At 30.7% G+C, this 25,529-nt stretch overlaps 4 protein-coding genes across 7 annotated transcripts; 2 read left to right on the top strand and 2 right to left on the bottom strand.

Moving 5' to 3' along the window:
* Positions 1-337: 337 nt before the first annotated feature.
* Positions 338-5,904, top strand: LOC114373070 (putative leucine-rich repeat-containing protein DDB_G0290503). Its single transcript, XM_028330618.1, has 9 exons — positions 338-617; positions 1,046-1,246; positions 1,336-1,458; positions 1,635-1,672; positions 1,778-1,871; positions 2,167-4,443; positions 4,648-4,785; positions 5,072-5,148; positions 5,332-5,904. Exons 1-9 carry the CDS (start codon positions 540-542, stop codon positions 5,537-5,539), a joined length of 3,234 nt encoding a protein of 1,077 aa, XP_028186419.1. The 5' UTR covers positions 338-539; the 3' UTR covers positions 5,540-5,904.
* A 4,762-nt stretch (positions 5,905-10,666) lies between these two features.
* On the bottom strand, positions 10,667-11,958 carry LOC114373608 (protein LURP-one-related 4-like). The gene is made up of 3 exons (XM_028331106.1): positions 11,548-11,958; positions 11,201-11,422; positions 10,667-11,054 (listed from the first exon to the last, which is right to left on the bottom strand). The coding sequence occupies exons 1-3, from the start codon at positions 11,770-11,772 to the stop codon at positions 10,920-10,922; spliced, it is 582 nt and encodes a 193-aa protein (XP_028186907.1). The 5' UTR covers positions 11,773-11,958; the 3' UTR covers positions 10,667-10,919.
* Positions 11,959-15,028: 3,070 nt separating this feature from the next.
* On the top strand, positions 15,029-18,318 carry LOC114373740 (rRNA-processing protein fcf2-like). Its single transcript, XM_028331262.1, has 6 exons — positions 15,029-15,445; positions 16,323-16,554; positions 16,783-16,843; positions 17,563-17,640; positions 17,773-17,888; positions 18,015-18,318. The coding sequence occupies exons 2-6, from the start codon at positions 16,325-16,327 to the stop codon at positions 18,124-18,126; spliced, it is 597 nt and encodes a 198-aa protein (XP_028187063.1). The 5' UTR covers positions 15,029-15,445; positions 16,323-16,324; the 3' UTR covers positions 18,127-18,318.
* Positions 18,319-20,242: 1,924 nt separating this feature from the next.
* On the bottom strand, positions 20,243-24,539 carry LOC114373797 (amino acid transporter AVT1A-like). Of its 4 annotated transcripts, XM_028331344.1 has the most exons (6): positions 23,913-24,539; positions 22,538-22,756; positions 21,617-21,640; positions 21,450-21,522; positions 21,081-21,121; positions 20,243-20,363 (listed from the first exon to the last, which is right to left on the bottom strand). In XM_028331344.1, exons 2-6 carry the CDS (start codon positions 22,604-22,606, stop codon positions 20,292-20,294), a joined length of 279 nt encoding a protein of 92 aa, XP_028187145.1. In that variant the 5' UTR covers positions 22,607-22,756; positions 23,913-24,539; the 3' UTR covers positions 20,243-20,291. The 4 variants fall into 4 exon arrangements, with proteins under 4 accessions (XP_028187145.1, XP_028187144.1, XP_028187142.1 ...); XM_028331343.1 differs by lacking the exons at positions 21,450-21,522; positions 21,617-21,640 and having other exon boundaries at positions 24,362-24,539; XM_028331341.1 differs by lacking the exons at positions 20,243-20,363; positions 21,081-21,121 and having other exon boundaries at positions 21,144-21,522; positions 24,362-24,539.
* Between the last annotated feature and the right edge of the window lie 990 nt (positions 24,540-25,529).

Here is a 25,529-nt window from a genome sequence, read left to right as displayed (position 1 = left end):
CAACAACTCATACTATAATATAGTCCATTCTATACCATACGCACGCGAAATTGCTATTTTTCCATTCAATTAAAAAAAAGGGTATTATGGACATATTGTCAAACGAGAAAATACGTTATTGTCCGGTCCCTTTAGCCACCCATAAAAGCACAAGTCCGTGATAATATAACTAAAAAAAATACATGATCGTCTTCTTTACCAAAAATAAACATTTTTCACCGAATTATTTCTTTAATGAATTTAAAAACTATATAGTAGTATATTTTAGAAATAGAAGCTTCCACTCCAATTCAATATATAAATAAATATAAATATATGTCATCATCTGTTTCTTAAAAGCCGTTGCTGCGAACAGAACAGAGACGACGACAACAGAGGAGCAACGAAGCACAACATCAGATCCACCTGACTCTGTTTGCTTCCAATTTTCATCACCCACATCATTTTGCTTCCTTCCACGTTCTCTCTGTTTCGCTTTGATCAATGAGTTGAACCACATTGAAGGAATCCACGTGCCGTGGAGTGAGTGAGTGAACAACATGTTTCGTTCTGCAAGATGGAGAAGCGACAAGAACAGGGTCAAAGCTGTTTTCAAGCTGCACTTTCATGCCACCCAGGTGAGGTCACTTTCATATTCCTCTGAATTTCAATTTTCCTCCTTCTTCTTCTTCTTCTTTCCCCCTCTGGATTTTAATTGTGTAAAAAAGAGACACCATTTTTTTTTACCAACAAGTGTGGATCAGATGACACAGAATTGTTTCAGCTTAACTACTGGTCTCTCGAGTTTTGACAAGGAAAATTTTGCCGGCAGTTACAGTGGTTTGACTTAACTCGAGCGAGATTGTCTCGTGTCTGTAGTCTCATACCGAAAAAAAAAGACAAAAATATTTTCACCGACTGTTTTTTGTTTTCTTGAAAAAAGAAAATGGGAGTTTGGAAATTGAAATAGAATCTGAATTTGAGGATGTACTTATGGTGCTGAATTATATTTGGTTTGGAATGAAGATGGTAAAAAGAGTGGTTGCATTTGGTGATGAAAATTCAGGTGTTTCAATCTGGGATGGATGCATTGGTGCTGTCTATAGTTCCAGGGGACATTGGAAAGCCAACTACGAAATTAGAGAAAACTACAGTTCGTGATGGAACTTGCAGATGGGAAAACCCAGTCTATGAAACTGTCAAGTTTATTCAAGAGCCTAAGACTGGGAAAATCAGTGACAAAGTATATCATTTTTTGGTTTCAACGGTAGGATTTTTTGTTTTTTTGCTCTGTATCATATATTGTAAAATTAGTTTATTTCTGTCAATGTGATCTAATTTCTGCACTCTATGCAGGGGTTACCAAAAGCTAGTTCCATTGGGGAGGTTTCCATAAATTTTGCTGATTATGTGGAAGCCACTAAGCCCTCCTCTGTTGCTCTTCCCATCAGGATTTCTCATTGTGATGCTGTTTTGCATGTTAGTATTTGCTCTCTCACTCTTTCTGACTTTTTTTATAAAAAAAAATAAAATAAAATTGTGGTCCATATGTGAAGTTACTTGAAATTTCAGGAAAAACAAATGAATAGTTTGAGTAAAACATAAGCCAAAGCAATGTTGATCTAGGTAAATTTTATTTGGTGCTTAACAAACAGGTATCAATTCAGAGGCTGCAAGAAAACGGTGATCGAAGGTACAAGGGGGGAATTGCCATTGTTAATTTTGCCTTCAGGTTATAGAGTCTGCCTCAACTCAGTTTTTGATGATGCGGTTTCTTCTTGTTCGATAACATTTGCAGAGAAGAAGATGAATGCGAAGATGCCATACTGAAATCCAATGATAGGAGCTCAAGGAATCAATCAAGTGAAACAAGTAGAAGTTGTTCTTCGGAAGTAAGAATTTCACACTTTTGGGCTAAGATTATTGTCACTTCTTTTTATGTCTCGGCCTATGCTATGTCGCACTTTTTCTTTTCCTCTTTTGGGAAGAAGGGTGCAGGCAAATGTTATTTAAGTTAATGTCATGCTTTCATAATTGAAAATTTCCCTTGATATATAAATTAAACTGGCATGTCCTTTCTAAGTACACATTTATCTATTTCTTTAATTGATATACTATAAACTAAACTGGCATGTACTTTCTAGTTTCTAAGTACATCATTCATCCATTTCTTTTGTTGTTTCACAGGATGTCTCTTCCAAAGCAATCATCAACAGAGCTGAATTGAGTTCTAATTATAGGACATCGAGTGGCTCTGATATGACATTGTCAAGTTCTGATGACAGCTCTGGACTTGATACTCCCCACGAAATTGGATCTAGAAAAAAGAACATCCACCTCAACACAAAAAGGTTTCTTCCAGACCCAGTTTTGCATCATGCTTCAGAACCTCAAAACCTTGCTCTCAATGCCTCAACATCAATGCATGATGTACGTCAGAGATCACATTGGGACTGGTCAGCTGGTTCGGAACATAGGCTAAGTACAGATGATTCAACATATGGTTCTCATCATAATTCTCTTCTGAAGGAAAGCAACCAGCCATCTTCCTCTTTAGAGATTGAAAGTCTCAAGGCTGAACTTGCTGCTTTGGCCAGGCAGGTGAATGTGTCAGACTTGGAATTACAGACCCTCAGGAAGCAAATTGTGAAGGAATGCAAAAGAGGACAGGATCTTGCGAAAGAAGTCATTGTCTTGAAGGAGGAAAGGGAAGCACTCAAGATAGAATGTGACAATCTCAGGTCTTTTCAGAAACGCAAGGATGAGGCCAAAGTGAGAAACAGATCCCAATTGGAAGGTGGAGATCTTCAAGCTCTTGTTGAAGAAATAAGACAAGAATTAGATTATGAGAAGGACCTAAACGCAAATCTCAGATTACAGTTAAAGAAGATGCAAGAATCTAATGCCGAACTGGTTCTTGCAGTGCAGGATCTGGATGAAATGTTGGAGCAGAAAAATAGGGACATATCTAACCATTCCTATATAAATGAGCAGGATAAAAATTTCAAAGAGAAAAGGATAAACCTCTCTAAATGTGAAACGGATGATGATGAAGAACAGAAAGCATTGGAGGAGCTTGTTAAGGAACACACGGAAGCCAATGAGACACACTTACTCGAGAAGAAAATAGTAGACCTCTATGGTGAAATAGAGATGTATAGGAGAGACAAAGATGAGCTAGAGATGCAGATGGAACAGCTTGCACTGGACTATGAGATATTGAAGCAGGAAAACCATGGCCTTGCATATAAGCTAGAGCAAAGCGAACTGCAAGAACAGTTGAAAATGCAGTATGAATGTTCATCTCCTCCTGCTGCAATGAATGACATTGAAAACCACATCAAGAATCTGGAAGATCAACTCAAGGAACAATCAGAAGACTTCTCAAATTCTCTGGCTACCATCAAGGCACTTGAAAGCCATATCAGAGGATTAGAGAAGGAAATGGAGAAACAAGCACAAGGATTTGAAGCTGATCTAGAAGCAGTGATGCATGACAAAGTTGAACAAGAGCAAAGAGCCATCCAAGCCGAGGAAGCTTTGCGCAAGACCAGACTGAAAAATGCTAAAACTGCTGAGAGGCTTCAAGAGGAATTCCGAAGGCTCTCCACGCAAATGACAACCACATTTGATGCCAATGAGAAGGCTACCATGAAAGCATTGACAGAAGCAAGTGAAGTGCGTGCACAGAAAATGTTACTGGAAGAAAAGGTGCATAAAGTCAAAGAAGAAGTTGAGTCAACTAAAGCTGGTTATGAGGTAAAACTGAACCAACTTTCCAACCAAATAGATACCATGAAAGTTCAGATACAACAGATGTTGTTGGAAATTGAGGACAAGTCAAAGCAGCTTCAAAATCAGAAGAAGCACCAGGAACAAGTTATTAGGGATTTCTCTGAGGAGATCGCGTTACTAAAAGCTGAGAATGGAAAGCTTAATGAGGAGATTTCATGCTTACATGATCAAATAGAAGGAAAAGAAATTTTAAGAACTGACTTGGAAGCTATGAACAAATCAATTGAGGAATCAGAGGCACTCTTACAGAAAGGAACTGTGGAAAGAAATGAACTGGTGGGTACAATTGCATTGTTGAAGAAGGAGGCAGAACAGTCATTTAATGAGCTAAACAGAATGAAACATCTTAAGGATAGAAAAGAAACAGAGGTTAGAGTCTTGCAAGCAGAGTTGGAGGCCGTTAGAGCTCAGTACAGTGACGTGAAACTCTCTCTTTCAGAGGACGAAGTTGAGATAGAAAAACTACAAAAGCAAGTTTTCCAGCTAAAGGGTGAATTGAAGAAGAAAGATGATGCTTTAATCAGCGCCGAGAAGAGGTTCAGGGAAAGTAATGGACGCCCACAACTTACCGATGGAACTAAAAATATTCCAAAGAACAAAAAATCTGCTTCAGTTCCTCAGAATTCAAAGGAAATAGCCAGTCTGAGGGAGAAAATAAAAACACTTGAGGTAAGGTCTCAAATACTAGTAGTATGAAGAGTTGGATCATTTTAGAAAAATGCTCGATTCCAAATGCTGATATTTCTATTTATATTTTTCATAATTTCATCTACTATCCATGGTTTTTCACTCTTGAGTATTTTCTTAGGATAAAACTAATTTACTTGTGGTAATTGAGGTGGGCATGCTAATAAAAAGGATTGTTTATGGCAGGGAATGATACAGTCAAAGGAAACTGCCTTGGAAACTTCAACAACTTCATTTTTGGAGAAAGAAAAGGAACTCCAGACCAAAATTGAGGAGCTGGAGAACAAAGTGGAGGAATTCAACCGAAGTATTGCTTTGCAGAAGGTATACTCATATAATGCTAGTGCACTTTATAGACAGTACTAAATTTTAAACCCATTAGTGATTAGCATTGATGCATATTTGATAGCAATATGAAAATTTCTAATTATACTTTTGAGAATTTTGAAGTTTCATTTCTCTTAGGACAAAGCCATTTTGTTCCATGAAGTTTGAATTACTAACCGAATGTTGCTTGGAAAAATTAGAGTTTCATTATTGAATTGTTGATTTATGAAGCTATTGAATTACATATATGGAATAAATGTACATTGGCATGCCCTTCAAACAGGTGGTACAGGATAGAAGCACAGTTGAGCATCTCAAGGCTGCTGCATCTTCCTCAGGGTCTGCATTGTTATTCAAGAGGTCTGAATGCTTTTCTATTTTCCTTCAATGTCCTTTTTCTCTCCCTATGGCAAAGTGGACATTGTTTAGTAATTTATTTAGTAGCAATCTAGTGACTTTTTAGTTTGTCTATGTTACTCTTGTAATTTTATGAATTCAAGCCATTGAATTGTTCAGTTATTGATTATTTTTTGGCCATGGCAGTAACGTAAACTTGCCAGAGAAAGAAGCAGGAACCAGTCTTGCTGACTTATTAACTGAGCTAACGTCATTGAAGGAGAGAAACAAATCAATGGAAAGGGAACTTCAAGAGATGCAAGAGAGATACTTAGAAATGAGCCTCAATTTTGCTGAGGTAGAAGGTGAAAGACAAAAGCTCGTTATGACTGTACGGAATCTCCAGAAAGGCTAATAACTAATAAGTTCCTCCTGATATCTTTGAGCCTGCATTGTATAGTTGAAGCAGCGGCCTTTGCAGCAACTAAACACATTTCTTAACAAATAAATTAATGTGTACAATGGTAAAATACATTTTTTTTCTTAGCCTTGATATTTGCTTCCAAGGTGCTAAATGTGTTCCCCGTTGGGTATCATTTTACAAAGTTATCAGTTTGTAATGCCCAAGTGTTATATTGTTACCAGTGGTTCTTTCTTGTTGTCATGCTCGGTAAACTAGGATCAGCTGTTTTCTTGTGTCAGTTTTGCTTTTATAAACATACATATCCTTTAATCTTTATTGTATCTATTAATAGATAATACAAATGATTAGTTCTTTTATTGATATAATAATTATTTTTATCTGACTTTATTGTTAAAATTTATGTCTCTTGCACACAAACACACACACACACACACACACACACACACACACACACACACACACACACACACACACACACACACACACACACATTTTAAGCTTTATGAACTTGGGAAGAATTCTTTTATCAGCAATTACTTGTATGCCTAGTAGCCGCCATGTATTCAACTTCTATAGTACATGGAGCTACAACAATTTTAACCATGTATTCAACTTCTATAGTACATGGAGCTACAACAATTTAAAATTTGGGTAACCAACTTATCACCTATCCTTCAAGTGTAAACACGGAGCTGTTTTTTATTATCAAACTCTAAATGGACATAGCCCCTCACAATAAATTACGATCCTTCAAAACATAATACAACATCTTAGGTTTCTTTGATGAATCTAAGGATCTACTCAAACATTCCAATGCTCTCTGCTACAATCTATCATAAATCTACTAATCACTCTCACTACTTATGCAATGCCTGATCTTGTAAAAATCATAGCATACATAAAGCTTTTCATCAGTAATGTTGACAGTACTCGAAACATTTTCATCCTCTCCACTTTACATGTATTTAATATAGTCTTTAATATATGTTAAAAAAAATATGTATTTGATATATATATATATATATATATATATATATATATATATATATATATATATATATATATATATAATGTATTTAATGTAGTATTTATTATATTTACTAAATATTAAATACAATAAACTTTAATAATATTAAAACATAATATTTTATTAAACTTAATAAATACTGTGTGTTTTTTTATAATCTAATTTTTATCAACATAAGAGTATAAAAATTAATAAGGTTACCATTATTTTGCACATTTATTTAGGGGTCACCACCTTAAAATGAACATTATAGGGTGTTAATGTTTTTCTTACGTGTATTCATTCCTGAATTTTAATTTTGAAAACTATTTTACTTTTCATTAGAGTTTGACCGATATTTCTTATAAATAAACAATAATATGATTTGTCATGTGAAACTTTGTAGTTGGTGATATTTGAAGTTGTTATTTGGACTAGCACATCCATGACAAGATATAATTGTCTTTTTATTTTTATTTTACAGATTTATAAACTAAATCCGAATTTTTATTATTTTAAGAATTAAATTCTAATTAATTTATATATTGAGGATTAAAATAGTTATTTATCTCAAAAATAATTTTAAAATAATAAATAATTTTTATACTTTTTGGTAAATATTTTTTTTTTAAAAAAAGAAAAAATGTATGTACAAGTTAGAGACCAATAAAAATACTAGGTTTATATTAAGAATATAAATAATATCATGCTGGCTTGTTTATTAAAATGGTCCCTCGTATGCCATCCAAAAAATGTGCACAAAATGAAACGTCAAAAAATGGCATTGAACGTTCCGTGGAAAGTGCAAGGCTGACAGAGGAACGTATATATAAACAAATGATATTTTCACCTGTAATTTATGTATCTATCTGCCATATATACTAAGAATGCTTATGATTAGTGATGATAGAATGTGATATATGCGTGGCGAAGTTATGATAGAATGTGATATTGTGTAAAACTGGAGACATTATATTGCAGGAAAAAAAGTAAAAACAAGCATGCAATTACTGTTATTTATTTATTTTACTGAGAATAAATAAGTAATGATACATGAATCTACTACATCTATCCCTTCAAAATCTTTTATTATTCTCGATCTCTGTTTTTTTTATATCATATTAAGTTTAGATTTAATTGTAATTTTGGTTTTATAATTTTTTAAATTCATAATTTTGTTGCCTTAATTTTTAATTACAATATTTTATCTTTTAAATTTTATAAATTTATGATTTTTTTCTGATAGATTACTGATTCATAATTATGATTATTAAGATATTAAATTAAGTATAAATTAAATAAAAATTATTAATCATTAAAACAATTTAATAAACGATTATTAATCCTAATATAGTGTTATTATGGTGAAGTTATGTTGACTAATAGAGATAAAAAAAATGTGGTTGCGGAGAAGAGAAGAAACACTATAAAAAATTAGGATTAATAATTTTTTATTTAATTTTTTAATAATTAATGATTTTGATTAATTTATAATAAAATTAATAACTTAATTAATCAAAATTATTTGTTAATAATACATTAAAATGATCGAAATCGTTAAGACCAGAGAATTAAATATTATAATTAAAATTCACGAAATTAAAATAATAAATTTAAGAAACTAGAAAGAATAAAATTATAAATTATTCTTAAGTTTATTATACATTTTTTTCCTTCCCTCTACACGCATATTTACTTATTTTGTCCAATTAAAGTGCTGCTGGATCAGGATTGGCTTTGTGGCTGAGAAATACTTTCCAAAACAGACTCTTATGTCTTCCCACCGATGAAATATTCAATTAATGGCCACTTTATCTTTCACGTACCAAACTTTCAAAAGAGTATGAGATCCCTAAATATTTGGTCAACATCAGTGTGCCCAGCGCTGGATTGGTTTAGATTTAGATGATTTTTTTTAGATTTAGTTATATTTTCAAGTCAACAGTACCACTTGAACTTAATTAGTAAATTAGTTATATTTAAAAGATTTAATTAGGGTTTTATTTACTAAATTTTAGGGTGTGTTTTTTTTAATCCATGAAATTTAAAAATATTTTTTTTAGTCTTTCAATCTTAATAAATGATTTTTTTAGTGTAGGACATAATAAATCGATATTTTATCTCAATTTTTAATACTTTATGATTATTTTTTAGCATTATGACAACTTTAAAATGTAACTTCAAACAGTTAAAACATAAAAATTAATTCATGATCACTAAATTCTGTCACAAAGTTTTAATTTATTATATCAGAACCTAAAAAGAATAATTTGTCAAAAGAAAACCCTAAACAAAAGAAACGGACTAAAAAATTAAAAATACACACCCATAATTTAATAACTAAAATAGTAATTAAGTCTTGTTTAAAATTGTTCTGATAATCTAATTTGTATATTTATTTCAAAAGTTGTTAAAACTAATTTAGCAAAAAAAAAATGGATTGATTTTTTCAAATTAAATCATAATATTAGAAAATTTTGAATTGATGGATAACTTTTGGGTAATTAATATATAGTGGTGCATGTTTTTAGCTTTCATAAATTAATTTATTTTTTAGACACTTGAATTTACACTTTAAAACTGTTATAAAGTATTAAAAATTATCATAAAGTGTCAATTTATTATATCATGAACTAAAATAAATAATTTATCAAAATTTAAGGATTAAAATAAAATTTTTAAACTTAAGAATGAAAAAAAACACCTCCAAATTCAGTAAAACAGTAATTAAGCTTATTTAAAATAATACTTTAAATTTAAAAGTATAGTTTTATTTTTATAGTTAAAGTATGATTACATATAGAAAATTGAAATATAAATTCTTCAAAATTATAAATATCTATTTGATACTTTCTATATTTCTGCCGTATAATATTACTTATTGAAGTATTATAGGGTTTTTTTTTTTAATGCTGAAGTATTATAGGTTTGTGCGCATACAAAATTTGTTTCACTTATATCTATTATTATTGGTATCTTTCTCTTATATTTTCTATCTCTCTCAAAACATAAAATGAGATTAGAGTGTTCACAAAACATTTCCCTCATAAATATATCTCCCTTGTAAATATCTGTTCACCTATAAATCAAGGTCTAAAGTCAAGGCAATCTACGTACCTTTTTGAAAATTAAATCTATTATCCCATGCATCATCATTATTATTTTGAGAAAAACTAATCACAAACTTAACCAAACTATATTTCAATTGTTTTTCAACGTATAAACTACTCTGGTGTACATTTTATAGTACTTCTAGAATTTAAAATGAAGGGGCCGCCGGGCTGGTGTGAGTTGAAATATTTTCGCTCACATTTTTTTCATACAAAACAATATACAAGGTGTATTATATTAAATTTATTGTCCGGATAAAAAATATTAATTTTTTCACATTTATGTTAGTTTTTGGGTATGGTTTGTTGTTGTTTTTCCATGTAATGCCCGTGTTCATTATTTGTAATATAGAGGCTTTGGAAAGCCAGAGGTTAAAAAAAAGGCTTGGATGTAGTTTTGGCATGTGATGGTATACGGTTCTTACAGTTGATGTGTAATTGTTCTATATCTCTAACAGTTTCCTTTGATTTCTTTCGGCCATGTACATAGTTCAAAGCTAAGGCAGGAACTGCTAGTTGTTAGTTTTAGAGTGGTGTATTAGTCTTGTATCTAGATACAGTTTTTTTTTTTCGTGATTTCTCACCTTTTGTATATGTATAGTCAGAATAACTCGTACTTTTTTTTCTTATACATTCTTCTTTGGTTGCTAAAAAGAAACTTATATATAATATAAATTAAAGGATATAAATTTCACCTATTTTTTTCCACGGAATAATCTATATTTACAATATACGATTTCAAATATGTATGGTGTTGTTACAATATTATATAAAGTAAAATAAATATACAACTTTTTCTTATGTACTTAAAGGTGGTTAGTACAATCCTTAATTGCACCATATCTATTATTGTTCAACTTTATTTTTACTTGGGTTGTTTAAAATAACCTTTTTATTAAAATGAATAAAATAGTAGATGGTAGGCCAAGTTTTTCATCTAGTTTTGTGCCTTTCTTGATTATTTTACACCGAACATAAATACAATATGAGAAAAGAGAAACGTATCCAAATTCATCACCATTCACCATAATACCAAATTCCTGTCACAATCTTCTTGGTATGTACAGTAATAAAAATAAAGTCAAATACGGTCTACAAAACTGTTTATTTGGAGAAAATTTAAAAAAGCAACGATGATGATTTACATAATCAGGTTTCAGGTACAGCGAAGCCATATGAGTGCATGCTGATCTCAGAATATATGTTATGTATAGAGACACACACATATATAGAGTGATAGATACTATTCACAAATTCACATTTTGCCGCAAATTAATCCGAACACAGTGACAAAAGCCATTATAAGAGAATGATCTATTCCGCCCTCTACATCCAACGTTAAAACATCATTACCCAGAACAACTCCCGATGACGAGTGTTTTTGCTTTGCCTGCATATTGTCAAAATAAACTAAAAAATCAACACCAAAGTCGAAGTACTATGTATATTTAATTTATTATTTTTGAAAAAATCACAATATCAATTAATGGATCAGAACACAATCTGAAAATCACAATATATATATATATTACGTACATAGGCAACTATGTCTCCATCTATGTTGACAATCTGAAATGTCGTTTTGCCAGCGATTTTCTTTATGCAGTACTTTTTGCACGCCACTGTAATCTGACACGTTACTTTTCTTGTGATCATCTTATAGCATCTTTTAACTTGAAACCACGGCTTCTCCTGGATTTTAAAGTCAGAATTATCGCTACCTCTATAGACATTCCAACGTCCAAAAGCAAGTAGTTTCTGCAAAATATATATGGTTGAAATTAGAGTAAGTTAATTGAAACCGTATTGAATGATCTAATTAGTTTAATAATTTACAAAGTGGACACAATATAATTCCAAGTAGCAACAAACTAATTAATTACCTTGTGTATGGTACAGAGAACTGTGCCTCGCAGATCCAAAAGGTTAACGTGTCTTCTACCCTTTGTGTCATAATTATCAACGCGATAAACGATGACACCATTTGAATCATACACGGTGCAACCGTTAGAGTGGAGAACAAGTGATTTCATCCAAAGGGTATATGATTCTGGTCCATATGACATGCAGGGAGAGGAAGTGGGATCATGAGGGTAAACCTTGGTCATTTTGGCCAAATGATAGAGAGAGATGCCCAAGACTGAAGCGGTGGAAAGGCCAACTGCTGCTTTATAGCTATATCCCAATTAATTACCAACTTGGCAAGTGTCTTCCAAAGGTCAAAGACTCAAAGTACCTTTTCACTATCGTCACACGAAATATTAAGTACTTTTCGCTTTTCAGAATAATTTAATTCGATATATATATATGTCGTACTCGCGGAAAGTGTACGTAAGCACACGTCATTAATTGGTGAATGAAAATTGAAAAGAGGAGAACGTTAATTAAAAGCAACTCAATTAATTAATTAACTAATCCGTTTTCAACTAAATTAGATAGTCTTCTAAAAAAAATTAGTTTGTTTTGTACGATAGATAATAATTAGACGTGGAAGTAGGTTTAAGCCAATGAGATTTTGTTTAAACAAGTTTAGTGTGTTTAAGAAATCTAAGACTTGAGTCTTGAATAATATGCTATTTGTTATAAGTTCTTCTTTTTTAGGGCTAATCTTTTTAAAAGTCTAATTTAACTCGTTAACCAATTTAAAAGCTAATTTCATATAAAAAAACTTCATAAGTGTAACCTATCCCTAAACAAATTAATATTTTCTCTGAACTCATATAAGTAAAAGTAATTAATTTTTTTAATTAATAAAATTAATTAACACAATGTAATTTAAATAAAAAATAAGATTATTGACTAAAATATCCTTAATTTTTTTATTCGTGCTAAAATATTTTTCATTGAAATATGCAGGAGTAAAATGGTGTCAACTTAATAAGGGTTTTGAAATGAAATTTTCTTTTAGTACTCATCTTTTTACAAATTATTTTAGAAGTACAAGATAGATAAAAAGAGGGGGAAAGTTGTGAAATAGATTTTTTTATTTGTATGAATTGAAGACATATATAAAAAAATTTATAATAATCTACACATTATGTTTAATCAAATAAACTAAACCCTAAGTATAATTTTTTAATAAAATTAAATATCTTCTTAAAATAGAATAACCCTTTCCAATTCAAAACTAACAATCTTTAGTTGTTGTATATATAGAGGAAGGAGGTAGAGAGAGTCAAAATTTCCCATTAAAGCACATTTTCAGGATTAGATTGGGCTTGTAATGCAGACAAAAACATTCTATTAAGTTTAGAGGAGAGAATAAAGGGGTGTAACTCGGTTGGTGGAGGAAAATGTGTGAGGAATATAAATTCTTTGATATCATTTACAATTTTTAGTGATAAAACAAGAAAAAAAATTACATCGCTTTATTATATATCGTAAACAAAAATTTATAATAAATATTTTAAAAGTAATATCAACATTAAATTATACTTAAATGAAAATATTAAATTTTTTATTGTCTGTATATAATTATAGTGTATTTTGAAATGTGGGTAAAAAATAAATATAACAAAAACAAGTGATGAGAAATAAGAAATACTCTATACAATATTACACATGGTGTCAATTTTGACTTTTATGAGACATTAATATCAAATAAAGACTTGCATCACAAGGAATCTTTTACTTTTTTATGGCCCAACCCTTTATTTATTTGATCGAACTAAATGGAGAGAGAAAAAAGTTTAAAATTTAGATTGAAAATAAAATAGGACAGAGAAAAATATTTTTAAAAAGTGTTTTCTCATTTTCACTTTGATCAAACAAATATAAATATATCATTCTTGTATTTTATCTGTTTTTATTTTCTTTCTTTTCATGTAAACACACTAAAAATTAAAAGCTGAAAAACATAAATGCGTAGATTTCCAGGTTTCCTTTCTTGACCTGTCATAGTTTATAAATTTAAACTAAAAAATCATCTTATTGATTGATTGATTTTTTTTTTTTTTTTGTAAATGCTTGGGATTTTTTAATTTATATATATTTAACCTAGTTCTGTTGATGTGATCGGAGTTAAAACAAGCAGTTGCATTTGTGGAGTTATCTACAACATGTTGGTAGAGGGCGGTTTATAGAGTATAGATGCCATGCCCACAAGTGATAATAATCTTATTTCTTATGTACTTATCCTATCTACTACATCTTAATTAATCATTACAAGTCTCTCTCTATTTCGGAAAAATAAAGAAGGAAAGAAATGAGTGTTATGTGATATATGACATTATAGCCAGAGAGGAGCAAAATAAAATAAATGGAGCATCTGATCAATATTACAGCCACTGAGCACTTCTTCTGAGATCATAGTTAAGTCAATATATACGGGATCGAAAAGAAATTAAGGCACTGTTAGCTTTTCGTAATATATAAAAAAATTGTGACAAATATAAAAAACGAATTCGTATATACTATTTCTGATTTGTTTTTATTTTGTTACTAATATCATTCATAATAGTAACTAATTAAATTATAAATCATCACAACAGAGGGATTTTATTAGTAGGTGGTGAGAAGGGTCTCACGGGTTTATGCGCTATCCCTTAGTTCCTAACAATACTTGATTACTTATTGTTATTCTTGTTTTTGGCATATTTTGCGCTTCTCAGTAATCTATTTTCCTTGTCGAACCAAAAAACAACTCAACATTATAATTTTATTAATAATGACAAAAATACATATATCATAGATAAGTTGTCACTAATATGAAATATTAATATTTTTACAATTTAAAGAGTAAAAATGAATATTTCCACATTTTATAATAGGTGTAATGTAGATTAATTAAACAAAAAATAAAAATAAATGAAAGAAAATACGAAACAAAAAAAAATGTTAAAATTTTGAATTCATGTTACAATCAATTCTTACCATGATCTTGACGCATGTTTAAATGTAAAATTATTATTGAATTAACTTACATATTTTTTAATATAATTCAGTATTCAAAAATAATTTTATTAAAATTAATTTCATTTAATGTAAACATATGCTTAGTTTATTTCATGATTAAGGTTTTGTTTGAATAAAATTTTCTATAAGCAATACGAGAAAAATAAAATAAAAAAGTAGATGAATAGAGTTATCTTGTAGGTTTAAATTAACTAATGCACCTTAATTTATTGAAAAGTTAGATGGAAAAAAAACTCTATAAAAGTTAAAATCTGTAAGTTGATTTTAATTTATAAGAAAATTTTTATTTATCTGTTTTGAATTTTTCTTCTACTATAGATATTTATAGACATTGTTTCATTTGATACATTAAGACTTCAATTATTGTTAATATTTTGGTCGGGCTGGCAAAATGGGTATGACCCATGCCCAGGCAGGGTTAGACTAAATACAGAAAAATAAGTCTTTTTTGTCCGATTTGTATAGTATGACGGGTCAAATGGATCCGGACCGGGCTGGTCCGAATAGGAATAAAAAACCCCAAGTCCCTAAACCTAAAAAACAGACACCAGCGGCAGCACGCAACAAAAACTGAAAAACACGAGACCACCGCAGTCATCACTCGCGACGTGAGACGGCGAGACCTCCACCTCCTCACCGCTGCCTTGCTGCGCCGCCGCGACGCGAGAGTGAAAGACGGCGAGACCTCCGCACCGCTGCGCCGCCACTAGAGCTCCTCGCCCTCACCCTCGCGAGACCCCCTCATTCCTCATTCAGTCTCAGACTCTCAGCACCTCACCGGCGCCGTTAGAGACAGTTCTCGTTGGACCTCACCCTCTCATCCTCACGGACCTCGCCGCCATTGATCCTCATCTTCACGGACCTCAGGTTTTATTTTCTATTCACCCTCCTCAAGCTCAAGCAGTTTGAAGCTTTGAATATACTATTTCATATTAGTTTGGGAAATTATGTTTTCTGGCTCTGCTATTTCATATGGGACTTGTGCTGGTGTGAGAATTCTATGTTCTGTTTGTTTTCTTATCCGTGTTAGAGGAGAATTCTATGTGCTGGTGTGAGAATTCTACGTACTGTTTGTTTTCCAGAAATGCTAAAGCAGTCGAATTTGCAGTTAATCTTAAATTATATGTTCTGTTTGTTTTCTTATACATGAACCTGATAACATGGGACTTATGCTTGTGTGAGAATTCTGCCACAGCCTTTAAGCCCCCAATTTTTTCCAATAGTTACTATAAAATATTATAATCTATATAGCATGAATTATGATTGCAGATTGTCAGATTGCTATTTTGATCGGTAGATTGGCAGATTTATATTATGATTGTTAATGATAACTAATTGTAATTTGCCATAGCCTTAACTGATTGACAGATTACTATTATTAAGTATTAAGAAATTGTTTCTTCTTGATTCTTAAATATAACGGATAGAATATTTTAAAAATTGTATATAGAATTGTTACTATAGTTTTTTTTATTCATATATACTTTTGTTTTTTATCCATATATCCAGAATCTTTTTGGCCCCTCTTTTTTTATCCATATATCCATATCTATTTTTTGGACACTACCGCAAATTACAAATAGTCCACCATTAACTTCTATATAATTCCAATGTTGTTTTTTGTTATACTAAACACAAATATGAGAAGTGCTTCCTACTGCATATCTGGTTGAGATTGTCATTCTTGTGCATGATTATTGGATATAATTTTTGGGATCTCATTATACAATTGACTTTGATTCAGGAATGCCAGAACGCAAACCAGTTGTTGGGTTATCATGGCAACCACAGTTGCCTATTCCATCATCATTAAAAGCCACTGATGGGTCTCACACCAAACCTCAAACTGAGGCATCAAGCACTGTTAGGAAATCCAGTTCAGAGCTGGTTGATGGCCTTTTTGTCCCTCCAAATGATCCCAAAAAATTAAACAAGTTACTGAGAAAGCAAGCTAAAGATACTGCTGGGAAAAATTGGTATGCAAAGCTTTTGCATTTCTGAATGCTAGCAAGGCTGATTTTTTTTTCTTTGGTTTTTTATCTATTCATTTTTGCATAGCTTAGCTGGATGTAGTGATGGTAACCTGTTTTTTAATCAAACAGCAACATATTCATGTCCATTTTATGCAGTTATCTTTTCTTATGGTTTCTCTTTTTCTAAGTTGGAATATAAAATGGAATTATCTTATTATATTAATCTGTCAGGTTCAATATGCCAGCCCAAACCATCACCCCTGAGTTGCAGAAAGATTTGAAGTTATTAAAGGTGCTTTTGAATTTTAACATATCTACCTTCCTTTCTACAATGTTTTCTGAATATGGTCAAATATGATGTTTTGTGAAAGTAGCTTGGATTAAGCTAATAACATAACGTACACATACATTATATTCAAAATGAAAAGAATTAATGAAAGTGAAAACATCAAAGTGGGTGATTCTGCTTTCTCCAAGTGATACGGTAATAGAGGAACATTTAGGATTTTAATTTTTATTATTGTTGTGGAATGAAAATATTAGGTCCTTTTTATGTTCTACTTTTACTTTATAAGAAACCTTCTCTTTGTCTGGAACTTGGATTATGTAGGATGTAAATTTAAATTCTTGCTTCTCGCTAATTACTGTATGTTTCAATGATTAGTAGTATTTGCTGCTTCCTTTGTGCTTTTACCCCATTTAAAACCAATTAAAATTATCAGCCCTGATCTGTAAATGTTGAAGTGTTACCTTAGAACTCTTCTGGAAACTTCCTTGATGTGGTGAAATAAGATGCATATTATTGTATAAAATATTAAGTTAAACTCACGCAATGGCTATGTACATTTGAGGATGCAATGACAAATGTTGAGTCTTATTAAAAGCATCAGAAAAACAAAGTCATGCAGAGATTTGAATGTATCTCTAAATTTGTGTTGAGCTGTCTAGTTTTGTTTTGTGCACCAGTTCTTATCCTTAGACATTAACAAGCATGTATGTTGATGGTTACAGTTGAGGGCTGCCCTTGATCCAAAGCGGCACTACAAGAAAGGTGATTCCAAATCGAAGACACTTCCCAAATATTTCCAGGCAAGTTTTTGGTTACATTCTAATATGCTATAAATCACACAAGCATATGTTTTAGTGTTATTACTTCTTCCATCAAAATATGAATTTCTATTTGACAGCTTTTTTATCATTTGAAATTTTGAATATGATCAGGTTGGGACAGTTGTAGATTCTCCGTTGGACTTTTTCTCAGGCAGATTAACAAAGAAGGAGAGGAAAGCAACGCTTGCAGATGAGCTGCTTTCTGATCAAAACCTTGCAGCCTATAGGTAAGACGGCCTTAAACGATATTACTGTCTGGTTAAATATGAAAAGACCTCTCTAAATTAGAGAGTTGTTTATGCATGTTCCGATGCTCTCTAGGTTACTTATTGTTCATTAACTAATTTTTCTAGGAAGCGGAAGGTTCGAGAAATTGAAGAACAAAATCGACCAGCTGGGAATGAAAAGTGGAAGATTAAGGGTAGTAATTCCCGTAAGCGAGCTAAGGAAAGGAGGATTTACTGAAGATTAAGGGTAGTAATTCCCGTAGGCACAAATTATAATGCTTTTTGCAGTTTAGAATTATTACAGGTTATTTGAAATACCTTAGCTGTAAAACCTATTGATGATGCTATGTGTTCTTCTATCGTGTTTCATATTGTCATCTTTGTTCACATTATAAAGATTTAGGGGAAATTGCACTCACCTTTCCACACGTCTTTTCAAACCCTTGTAGTTTTTAAACACTCACCTCCCTTATTTGTTTAATTTAATCTAAAGATAAAAGAATACCAATGTCTTTGTTTGGGAATTTTGTGTTTCAGCTTAAAACAGGATTTTTTATAATGAAGTTAAAGAAATACCTTTCATTTTGTTTTAAAAAAAGTATTGGGGTTATTATATTTTTAGACCCTAAACTAATATTCCTGTTTTTAATTCCCAATTTTTTTACTGATTGACATCATTTAATTTTTTTTTCTGACCTTATTTTTAGTTTTTTAACTATTTTTTTCATCATTATTTTTATTCCCTTAAAAGGGGGATTAAAATCAGTTTATAAAATTTAGGGGCTCAACAAAAACAAAATTCTGTATTGATGTGTACAATTTTTTTATTCGTAAGAATTTAACATAGTATTAGGGAGTTTACTTATATACACATTTTATTTAATCATCTGAGTTAGATCCTAGATATTGGTTTGGATAATTTGAAATTAGATGTTAAATAATTTTCAAAACTGTTATTTTTTATTTTGAACAAAACTTATGGCAGGTTGAAATGTAATGTTTATTATTATGTATGGATTATTATCCTTTTATAGTTGCTCTCTTTTATAGTTGCTCTTTTGTTTTGCAGAACGTATAATCCAGTACTTTTTATGTTAATTTCAATTTTTCTACCTAATTTTATTTTTTATGCTCGTCATTTTATTATTTGCTTTGTATAATAATAAATAATAATTGCTAGCGATTCAGTTATGGTTACTCATAATATGAATTATTATCTTCATCGCATTAAGTTTTTAAAATGTTACTCAAAAGTTTTTAGAATGTTTTTAGCACCCACATTATTTTTAGAACACGTGTCATCATTTATAATTTTATATTGTCCTCTTATGGTTTGAAGTTGGCCTGAAGTTAGAAAGTTAATTTTTAACTGCAACAGTAAATTTATTAAATTGGAAATATTTAGGTCAATCTTATAAGGAACTTATATCTTATTTGTGTGTGGCTTGTTAGGATCAAAATTATTGAATTATGATTAAAATTTAATGGGGACTAAAATTGTTGGATTAAGATTCAAGTGTTGAAATTTAAATTAATTAGTTGAATTAGAATTAAAAATGTTGAATTAGGACTAAAATTGGAATGAGAATTTTGTTTCTAAGAAATTGAATTTGAAGTGATTACGTGTTTAAAGAATTAAAAGTAAGTAATTTATCTCAAACAACAATTTGAGAGAATGATAATTGATTATTGTCTAAAATAATTGATTATTTTGTAAGATAATTGATTATTGTCCAAAATAATCAATCACCCTAGGTGTGAAATATGTAAATAGATGAATATCTATTTAGATGGCTAATTATTAATTAAGGATGTGAATTTGATTTAATTTGGATGATTTAATAGATAATAATTTTTTTCATAAATAAAATTAATTACTTTTTTTGAAAAGAAATCTTTTTTAATATTGACTTTTCTTAAATCTATTTCCTACCTCTTAATTAATCTTAAGTATAGGCTTAAGCATGATTTAACTTGACTAATCATAATAAAAAGTAATCTTTCATAAACAAAAAAATAAAAATAAACAAGCTAAGTGAGACTTTAGGAAGTGTTCTAGTGTTTCAACTTTGCAATATGGAAACAGTGTATATTACAAAATTTCTGGTACACTATTCCAATTCCCTACTCTCTTTTACAGTGCATTTATTGATTGCGTGTCTACTTTGATAATTGTTAATTAAATTAATTTGGAATTTTCTCTCTCTAAAATTACAACCTTCAGTATTTATGTACGGCAATTATTTTGCGAAAACTATAGAAATAACTCTATTTACTTCCTTATTAAATTATAGTCATTTGGTTACAAAGTATACTTAAATTTCCTTGATGCGTGAAATAGTTTGTTTTCTTTCTTTTCTAATAACAATCGTAACCATCAAATGCAGAATACTAGATAAGGTCTCAACTGTGTTCACGATATCCAGCACTGATGAATATGTTCCTAGAATTCCACAGATTACTCCGAGCAACCTCCTGATGGTATCATAAACAAGAGAACTAAAGTAAAGAAAGATATATATAGAAGGAATACGTAAACAAGTTGGGATAATATTGCATTATTATTCTACAGTAAATGTTAGCCCCCGTTACTCATTTTTAATATAGTATTGCATTATATATGAAAAAAGATAAGCATACTTGGATAGAAGTTGCTTTTTTTCCCCACATCTTTCATAAAACATAAACTTGGTATTATCACTTACCGAGAAAATTTGCATTTTCCAAATTAGATTGCAATATAATTGGAATTTCTTACAAGAGATTGAAACAATAACATAAATTCATGTAAAGTTGATGTCAACAAAATATAATAAAGATAGGTGGCAATTATATAAAGCAAAATACATAGGTATTTTGATATCTTAAAAATACAGTAAACTCAATGCTTAACATATTCTTCCATACTAGTGCCTTGTGTTGAGAAAACAATCTTAAAAATGCAGTAAGTTCAATGTTTCATATAAACCGAAGTATTTTGACTTTTGGTCTAAGACAAGTGCATAACCTTGATTACAACCATGAATTAGGTCTTTTCATAAAAAAATCACTGCATAAAATCATGACTTCCTAATTTCATTCATGGAAAATGAACCATTTGTAATTTAGACATCAAAGATGGTGAGAAGGAAATATATGTGTTCCTCTGTGTATGTGAGAGTAATTGTAAGTCTAGTGTGTTTGCTTGCTTACCACAATAATGAAGAGAGAGCCAGTTAAAGTCATCACAAACCCTGAAATTATAATAAAATTGATATGAGTCATTTAGGTTCATAAGGGTTCCCATTTTTTATATTGGAGATAGAATTTAGGCTAAGTAGAAATAGTACAGAACACACCCATAACAACAATCATAGTATTGCAAAAACTCCTATATATCATAACAAAAATTTCATTAAGGACATGCTATGTTGTAAAACTGAAAACAAAAGGAATCTCTTTTACACTTTGAAGGACCTGACAGAATAAACATTATACGAAGATCCTTCGGCCAAACAGTGGGGATAGTAATAAGTGCAGCCAAAAGTCCAAAGAAGTGCTCAGAGTCTATCTGGAAACTACCCAAATCTAACGAGGTGCCAGGAAATAGGCCAGTGAGGTTATCTCCTTCCAAGGTGATGAATTCCACACATGACTACACTCATAAAAAGATTTCTAATAATTATAGTGCAGACTAACAAAATTCAGGTGTTATTAAAGGAAATATAAGAAATGATTACAGAACTTACATATAATTCAGTGTACAGTATGATCTACAATAATTCCATAAGTATAAATGGATTAGTATAACCACTAAATTTTGCATTAGTGAGAAACATTATATCTCAACATTCTTTCTCACTACTATGACATGAGTTTGGATTATAAAACAAATAAAGATAAAATGTGAATCATCTTTAGAAGTAGTCTGATAGGGCCATAAGTTAAAATGAAGAGATCAAAGAAAGAAGGACTAAAATCAGAAAAAATCATGGTACAGAGATCAAAACAATCATCTAGCAAGAGTAAAATAAATTGACTTTGATGAGGTCCAAAGAAAATCCAATGCTAGATCTAGAAGGGAGAAATTTAAGCCAGTAGTTTGAAGTAAATCCTAATAAACACTTTTCTAAAAAGCATTGCACAACAATTTTCAATTAATTTAAATAGAAATATAGATAAACTCACTGAAACAATAATACGACCATATTTTCCTAATGCAACTTCTCCTATGTCTGGGTAGCTAGTGATTACTTCTCTGCTTTCAAAGCAGTATCTCATGAGGGTGAATGTATAGCAACAAATGACTGTAAAAAGAACCATCAACACCATGCTTATCCACCCAGCTTCTTTCAATGTATAAGGTGTAGACAGAATGTGAACTCCATCCATCATATTAGTAGTCGATATCGATCATCTCATAAATTAACCGGGTAGTAATAGAAATTGAGAAAATGTGGTTAGACATTTTTAGATAGAATACTACTTACATAACAAAGATTAAAAAAATCATAATCTTCTTAAAAATCCTTTCAATAAGCTTTTGATTATAAGTTCTTTTCAACACCAATATACATCGAATTTGCAATGTTTATGAAGAATGAATTCATATCATATAAAGTGTTCAAGGATACAACAACAGCTTGCAACGAAATAAGTAAATAACATACCATTGAAAACTGTTTGAACGAAACTGCATCATGACCAATGGGCAATTCACCAGATAAATGTTTTTGCATTGAACCTTCCTTCCACGATGTTGAGTCTTTTCATCTATGTCCAAGTTATTCTTGGAACGATTTTCAAAACTGGAATATATGATACTTGGTACTCGTAGAATTGATTCAAATTTTGGAGTTGCAGCAAGTGTGTAAGAATCTGTGGTCTCTCTGTTGGAACAAAACAGGGAAAAAAGTTAAGATTAAAAGATTGAATTCTAAATTTAAATTAATTTTGACAGAAAAAAGTGAAATAAAACAATATTAAGACTATGTATTTCATGTCTTTAGAAATCACATTGTAATTGCGGGTCAAATGCGGTTGCGGCTATTAAATTTGAGCGCCCTTAAAGTTGTAGGTAACTCAAGTTTTTGTTTCTTGACTAAATTAGGATACAATTTATGATTTTCAACATAGCTTCGCATCAATTCAAATTAAAGAATTTAAGTTTATAACTAGGATTCTTAAGTTGGAAGAAAAAGAAAAATAATGCCCTGTCATATTTTTTTTTTTCCTTTCAACATGTTGGGCCTTTGTCTGAATAAACGGTGAAGACTGAAGCCTCTTGAAAAAAAAACCGTGAATTCTGCCGAGAGTCCAACACATTATTATAATAAGCCCAAGGAATTCCCAAGTGTGGGCCTTTAGTGCTTATTTGCTGAACCTTAAAAACGGAGTTCGTGCTCATACCAAGACCCAAGGCACATTAGCCACAAAAAGTAAAATATTACAGCAGGTGAATGCATGTAAAATGTTGGCATTTTAATACAAACAAACCTTTAGCTTCAAAACGTATAAGGAGAATGATATTCATACATCTCATTGATCTCAATTCTTAACCTCTTATATTTCACTTTCACCCAATTTTTTCTCTCTTTCTACTTCTATGTTAACCCAACCTTTAAGATGATGTGAACTTGAGTAAAACTTCTATTCTTTTTTTTTTTTTTTCAATAACCGAGTAAAACTCTAATTCTAATCATAAAATAGTAAAAAAACTTTAAAAAAACGTATCTAGGTTTTATCCTCTATATATATAACTATTAAGTTATATTACGATTTATTCAGCCAAAAAATATTATATTACGATTTAATTAGTGGCAAATATGTTTTCGAGTCTTTACTCATGAGGTACTTCTTGTGTTTAAGTAGAGACATACTTCAATACATTTTGCTCATCGAAAAAAAATTAATGACAAACATGTTATCTCACACTTAAAAGTAACTATTATAATTTGTTATCAGGGTAAATGTATGTAGAACAAAATATTGAACAATACCAAAAAAAAAATTTCAGATAAATTAAATTAAGAAGCACTGCATCACTTGAGTAGTATTTATTCGTGGCAGAGTTTGGGAAACATGATAATGTGACTGAGGAAGAACGTATGCAGATTAAAAGAAAGCATGAAACTTATGAACGTCATAATAATTATCAAGGTAGGACCAGCGGCTCTATTTCCGCAGAAATATTCCACAAGACATTTTAAGGTCATATATGGACGGTGTGAGAAAAATCTTTGATTGCAAGAGAGGCAGAGAAATGAGACTGACTATGGTGGGAACCAATTCAAAGCAAAAAGCAAATAGAGAGCTGGGAAAGTACGTAGAGGAATTCCTCTATCTAGGGTATTACTTGAAAATAAAGTTATACATGTGGAGGTCCTTATCGATAAAACTTAAAAGCTCATGGCCATGTGACCGTACTCTACATACAAGCAAAATGAGGACTTGGCATGGGTCTGCCTTTTACAAAAGCTAAAACTATTGCGTACCCGACCTGCTTCATCTTCGATACTTCATATATCTAATCCATTGGCTCTCTTAAAATCTATTTTATACTCTGATATTTGTTCCTTTGCAACAAGGGAGCTTACTGGTGTTTTTGGCAGAAATGAACAAAAAAAAGGGTGAGAAATAGAATAGATAAACATACAAAAGAGAGAAATAAAGTGTATGGAAATAGATTAAAAAAATAGTATAGAGATTGAGATGTTTGTTTTGAGAGAAACATTGAAAAATAAAGAAGGGAGAAATAGGAAAAAAAAAACAATTTTAATTGATTAACCAAGTTCATAATTGATTAATATATTCCCTCAAAATCTAAACTAACCATTATCAAACTTGATAACCGATTATTTTCAATACGAAAAATAATTGATAATCGATTATTCAGAAAAAATAATCAATTATTTTACATGAAAAACACATTAATTATTGTAAAAAATCTCGACTGTTGTACAAGAAAATAAATCAATTTGAAACCCACATTTTTTCTTCTATTTTCACGGTGTCAAATCACTAAAATTTCTTATCTTCTCTCCATTTCTCCCTTTTCCCTCCTTTCCTATCTTACCGTCGGACCACAAGTCTTCACTTTTAAATTGTGTCTATTTATGAATTTTTCTCTATGTTTTTTTTTTCTTCAGAAAATCAAAACAATCAGAGCTAGCTAGTCTGATGGGAAATTGCTTTTAAACGCATTATTTTTTTAGTTCTGATAATTTATGATTTCCGATTGATGGTATTTAATTTTCTTTTATTATTATTTTTACAAGCATAATTAACTGCGTTTTAAAGGCGTCTAACTATGCACTCTTGATTCGAAATCATGACACGATGAGGTTTCTCCTTCCTTTAAATATACTCTAACTCTTAGAATGTCTTGCTTGGAAGCATTAGTGAGGGCCTTTCAGGTTTGAAAAATTATCTCCATTTGTCTCGTAATTAACCCCTAACATGTATGGAGAAAGTGACTTTGCCCTTACACCATTTAAACATATAATCATATCAGAGTAACGAAAAGGTGAGGGGAAATCAATTAAAATGAAAGGGTCTTCCTATTTAATTAATTATTTTTTCCATGATGGACAATGCTTTATTGTTTTAGCCATAATATTAAACAATAAAGTAAATGACTAAACAAGTACAGAGGACATAAAC

This window comes from Glycine soja, chromosome 11 (genome assembly GCF_004193775.1).
Source record: "Glycine soja cultivar W05 chromosome 11, ASM419377v2, whole genome shotgun sequence".
In the NCBI taxonomy this organism is placed as follows: domain Eukaryota; kingdom Viridiplantae; phylum Streptophyta; class Magnoliopsida; order Fabales; family Fabaceae; genus Glycine; species Glycine soja.
Note: the sequence above shows the minus strand (reverse complement) of the source record. Positions and strands in the feature narration are given on the sequence as shown.

Excerpts from the sequence above, each read along its gene's own strand:
- LOC114373740 (XM_028331262.1), top strand. The coding sequence starts at position 16,325 with ATGCCAGAACGCAAACCAGTTGTTGGGTTATCATGGCAACCACAGTTG. Across the intron at positions 16,555-16,782 it reads GATACTGCTGGGAAAAATTG|GTTCAATATGCCAGCCCAAA; the intron begins GTATGCAAAGCT and ends TTAATCTGTCAG. Across the intron at positions 17,889-18,014 it reads CAAAACCTTGCAGCCTATAG|GAAGCGGAAGGTTCGAGAAA; the intron begins GTAAGACGGCCT and ends TAATTTTTCTAG.
- LOC114373608 (XM_028331106.1), bottom strand. The coding sequence starts at position 11,772 with ATGACCAAGGTTTACCCTCATGATCCCACTTCCTCTCCCTGCATGTCA. Across the intron at positions 11,423-11,547 it reads TTCTCTGTACCATACACAAG|AAACTACTTGCTTTTGGACG; the intron begins GTAATTAATTAG and ends TATATTTTGCAG. Across the intron at positions 11,055-11,200 it reads ATGGAGACATAGTTGCCTAT|GCAAAGCAAAAACACTCGTC; the intron begins GTACGTAATATA and ends GACAATATGCAG.
- LOC114373070 (XM_028330618.1), top strand. The coding sequence starts at position 540 with ATGTTTCGTTCTGCAAGATGGAGAAGCGACAAGAACAGGGTCAAAGCT. Across the intron at positions 1,247-1,335 it reads ATCATTTTTTGGTTTCAACG|GGGTTACCAAAAGCTAGTTC; the intron begins GTAGGATTTTTT and ends CACTCTATGCAG. Across the intron at positions 1,459-1,634 it reads ATTGTGATGCTGTTTTGCAT|GTATCAATTCAGAGGCTGCA; the intron begins GTTAGTATTTGC and ends CTTAACAAACAG.
- LOC114373797 (XM_028331341.1), bottom strand. The coding sequence starts at position 22,606 with ATGCAAAAACATTTATCTGGTGAATTGCCCATTGGTCATGATGCAGTT. Across the intron at positions 21,641-22,537 it reads CGTTCAAACAGTTTTCAATG|ATCATACTGTACACTGAATT; the intron begins GTATGTTATTTA and ends GAATTATTGTAG. Across the intron at positions 21,523-21,616 it reads TACTGTACACTGAATTATAT|TCATGTGTGGAATTCATCAC; the intron begins GTAAGTTCTGTA and ends TTATGAGTGTAG.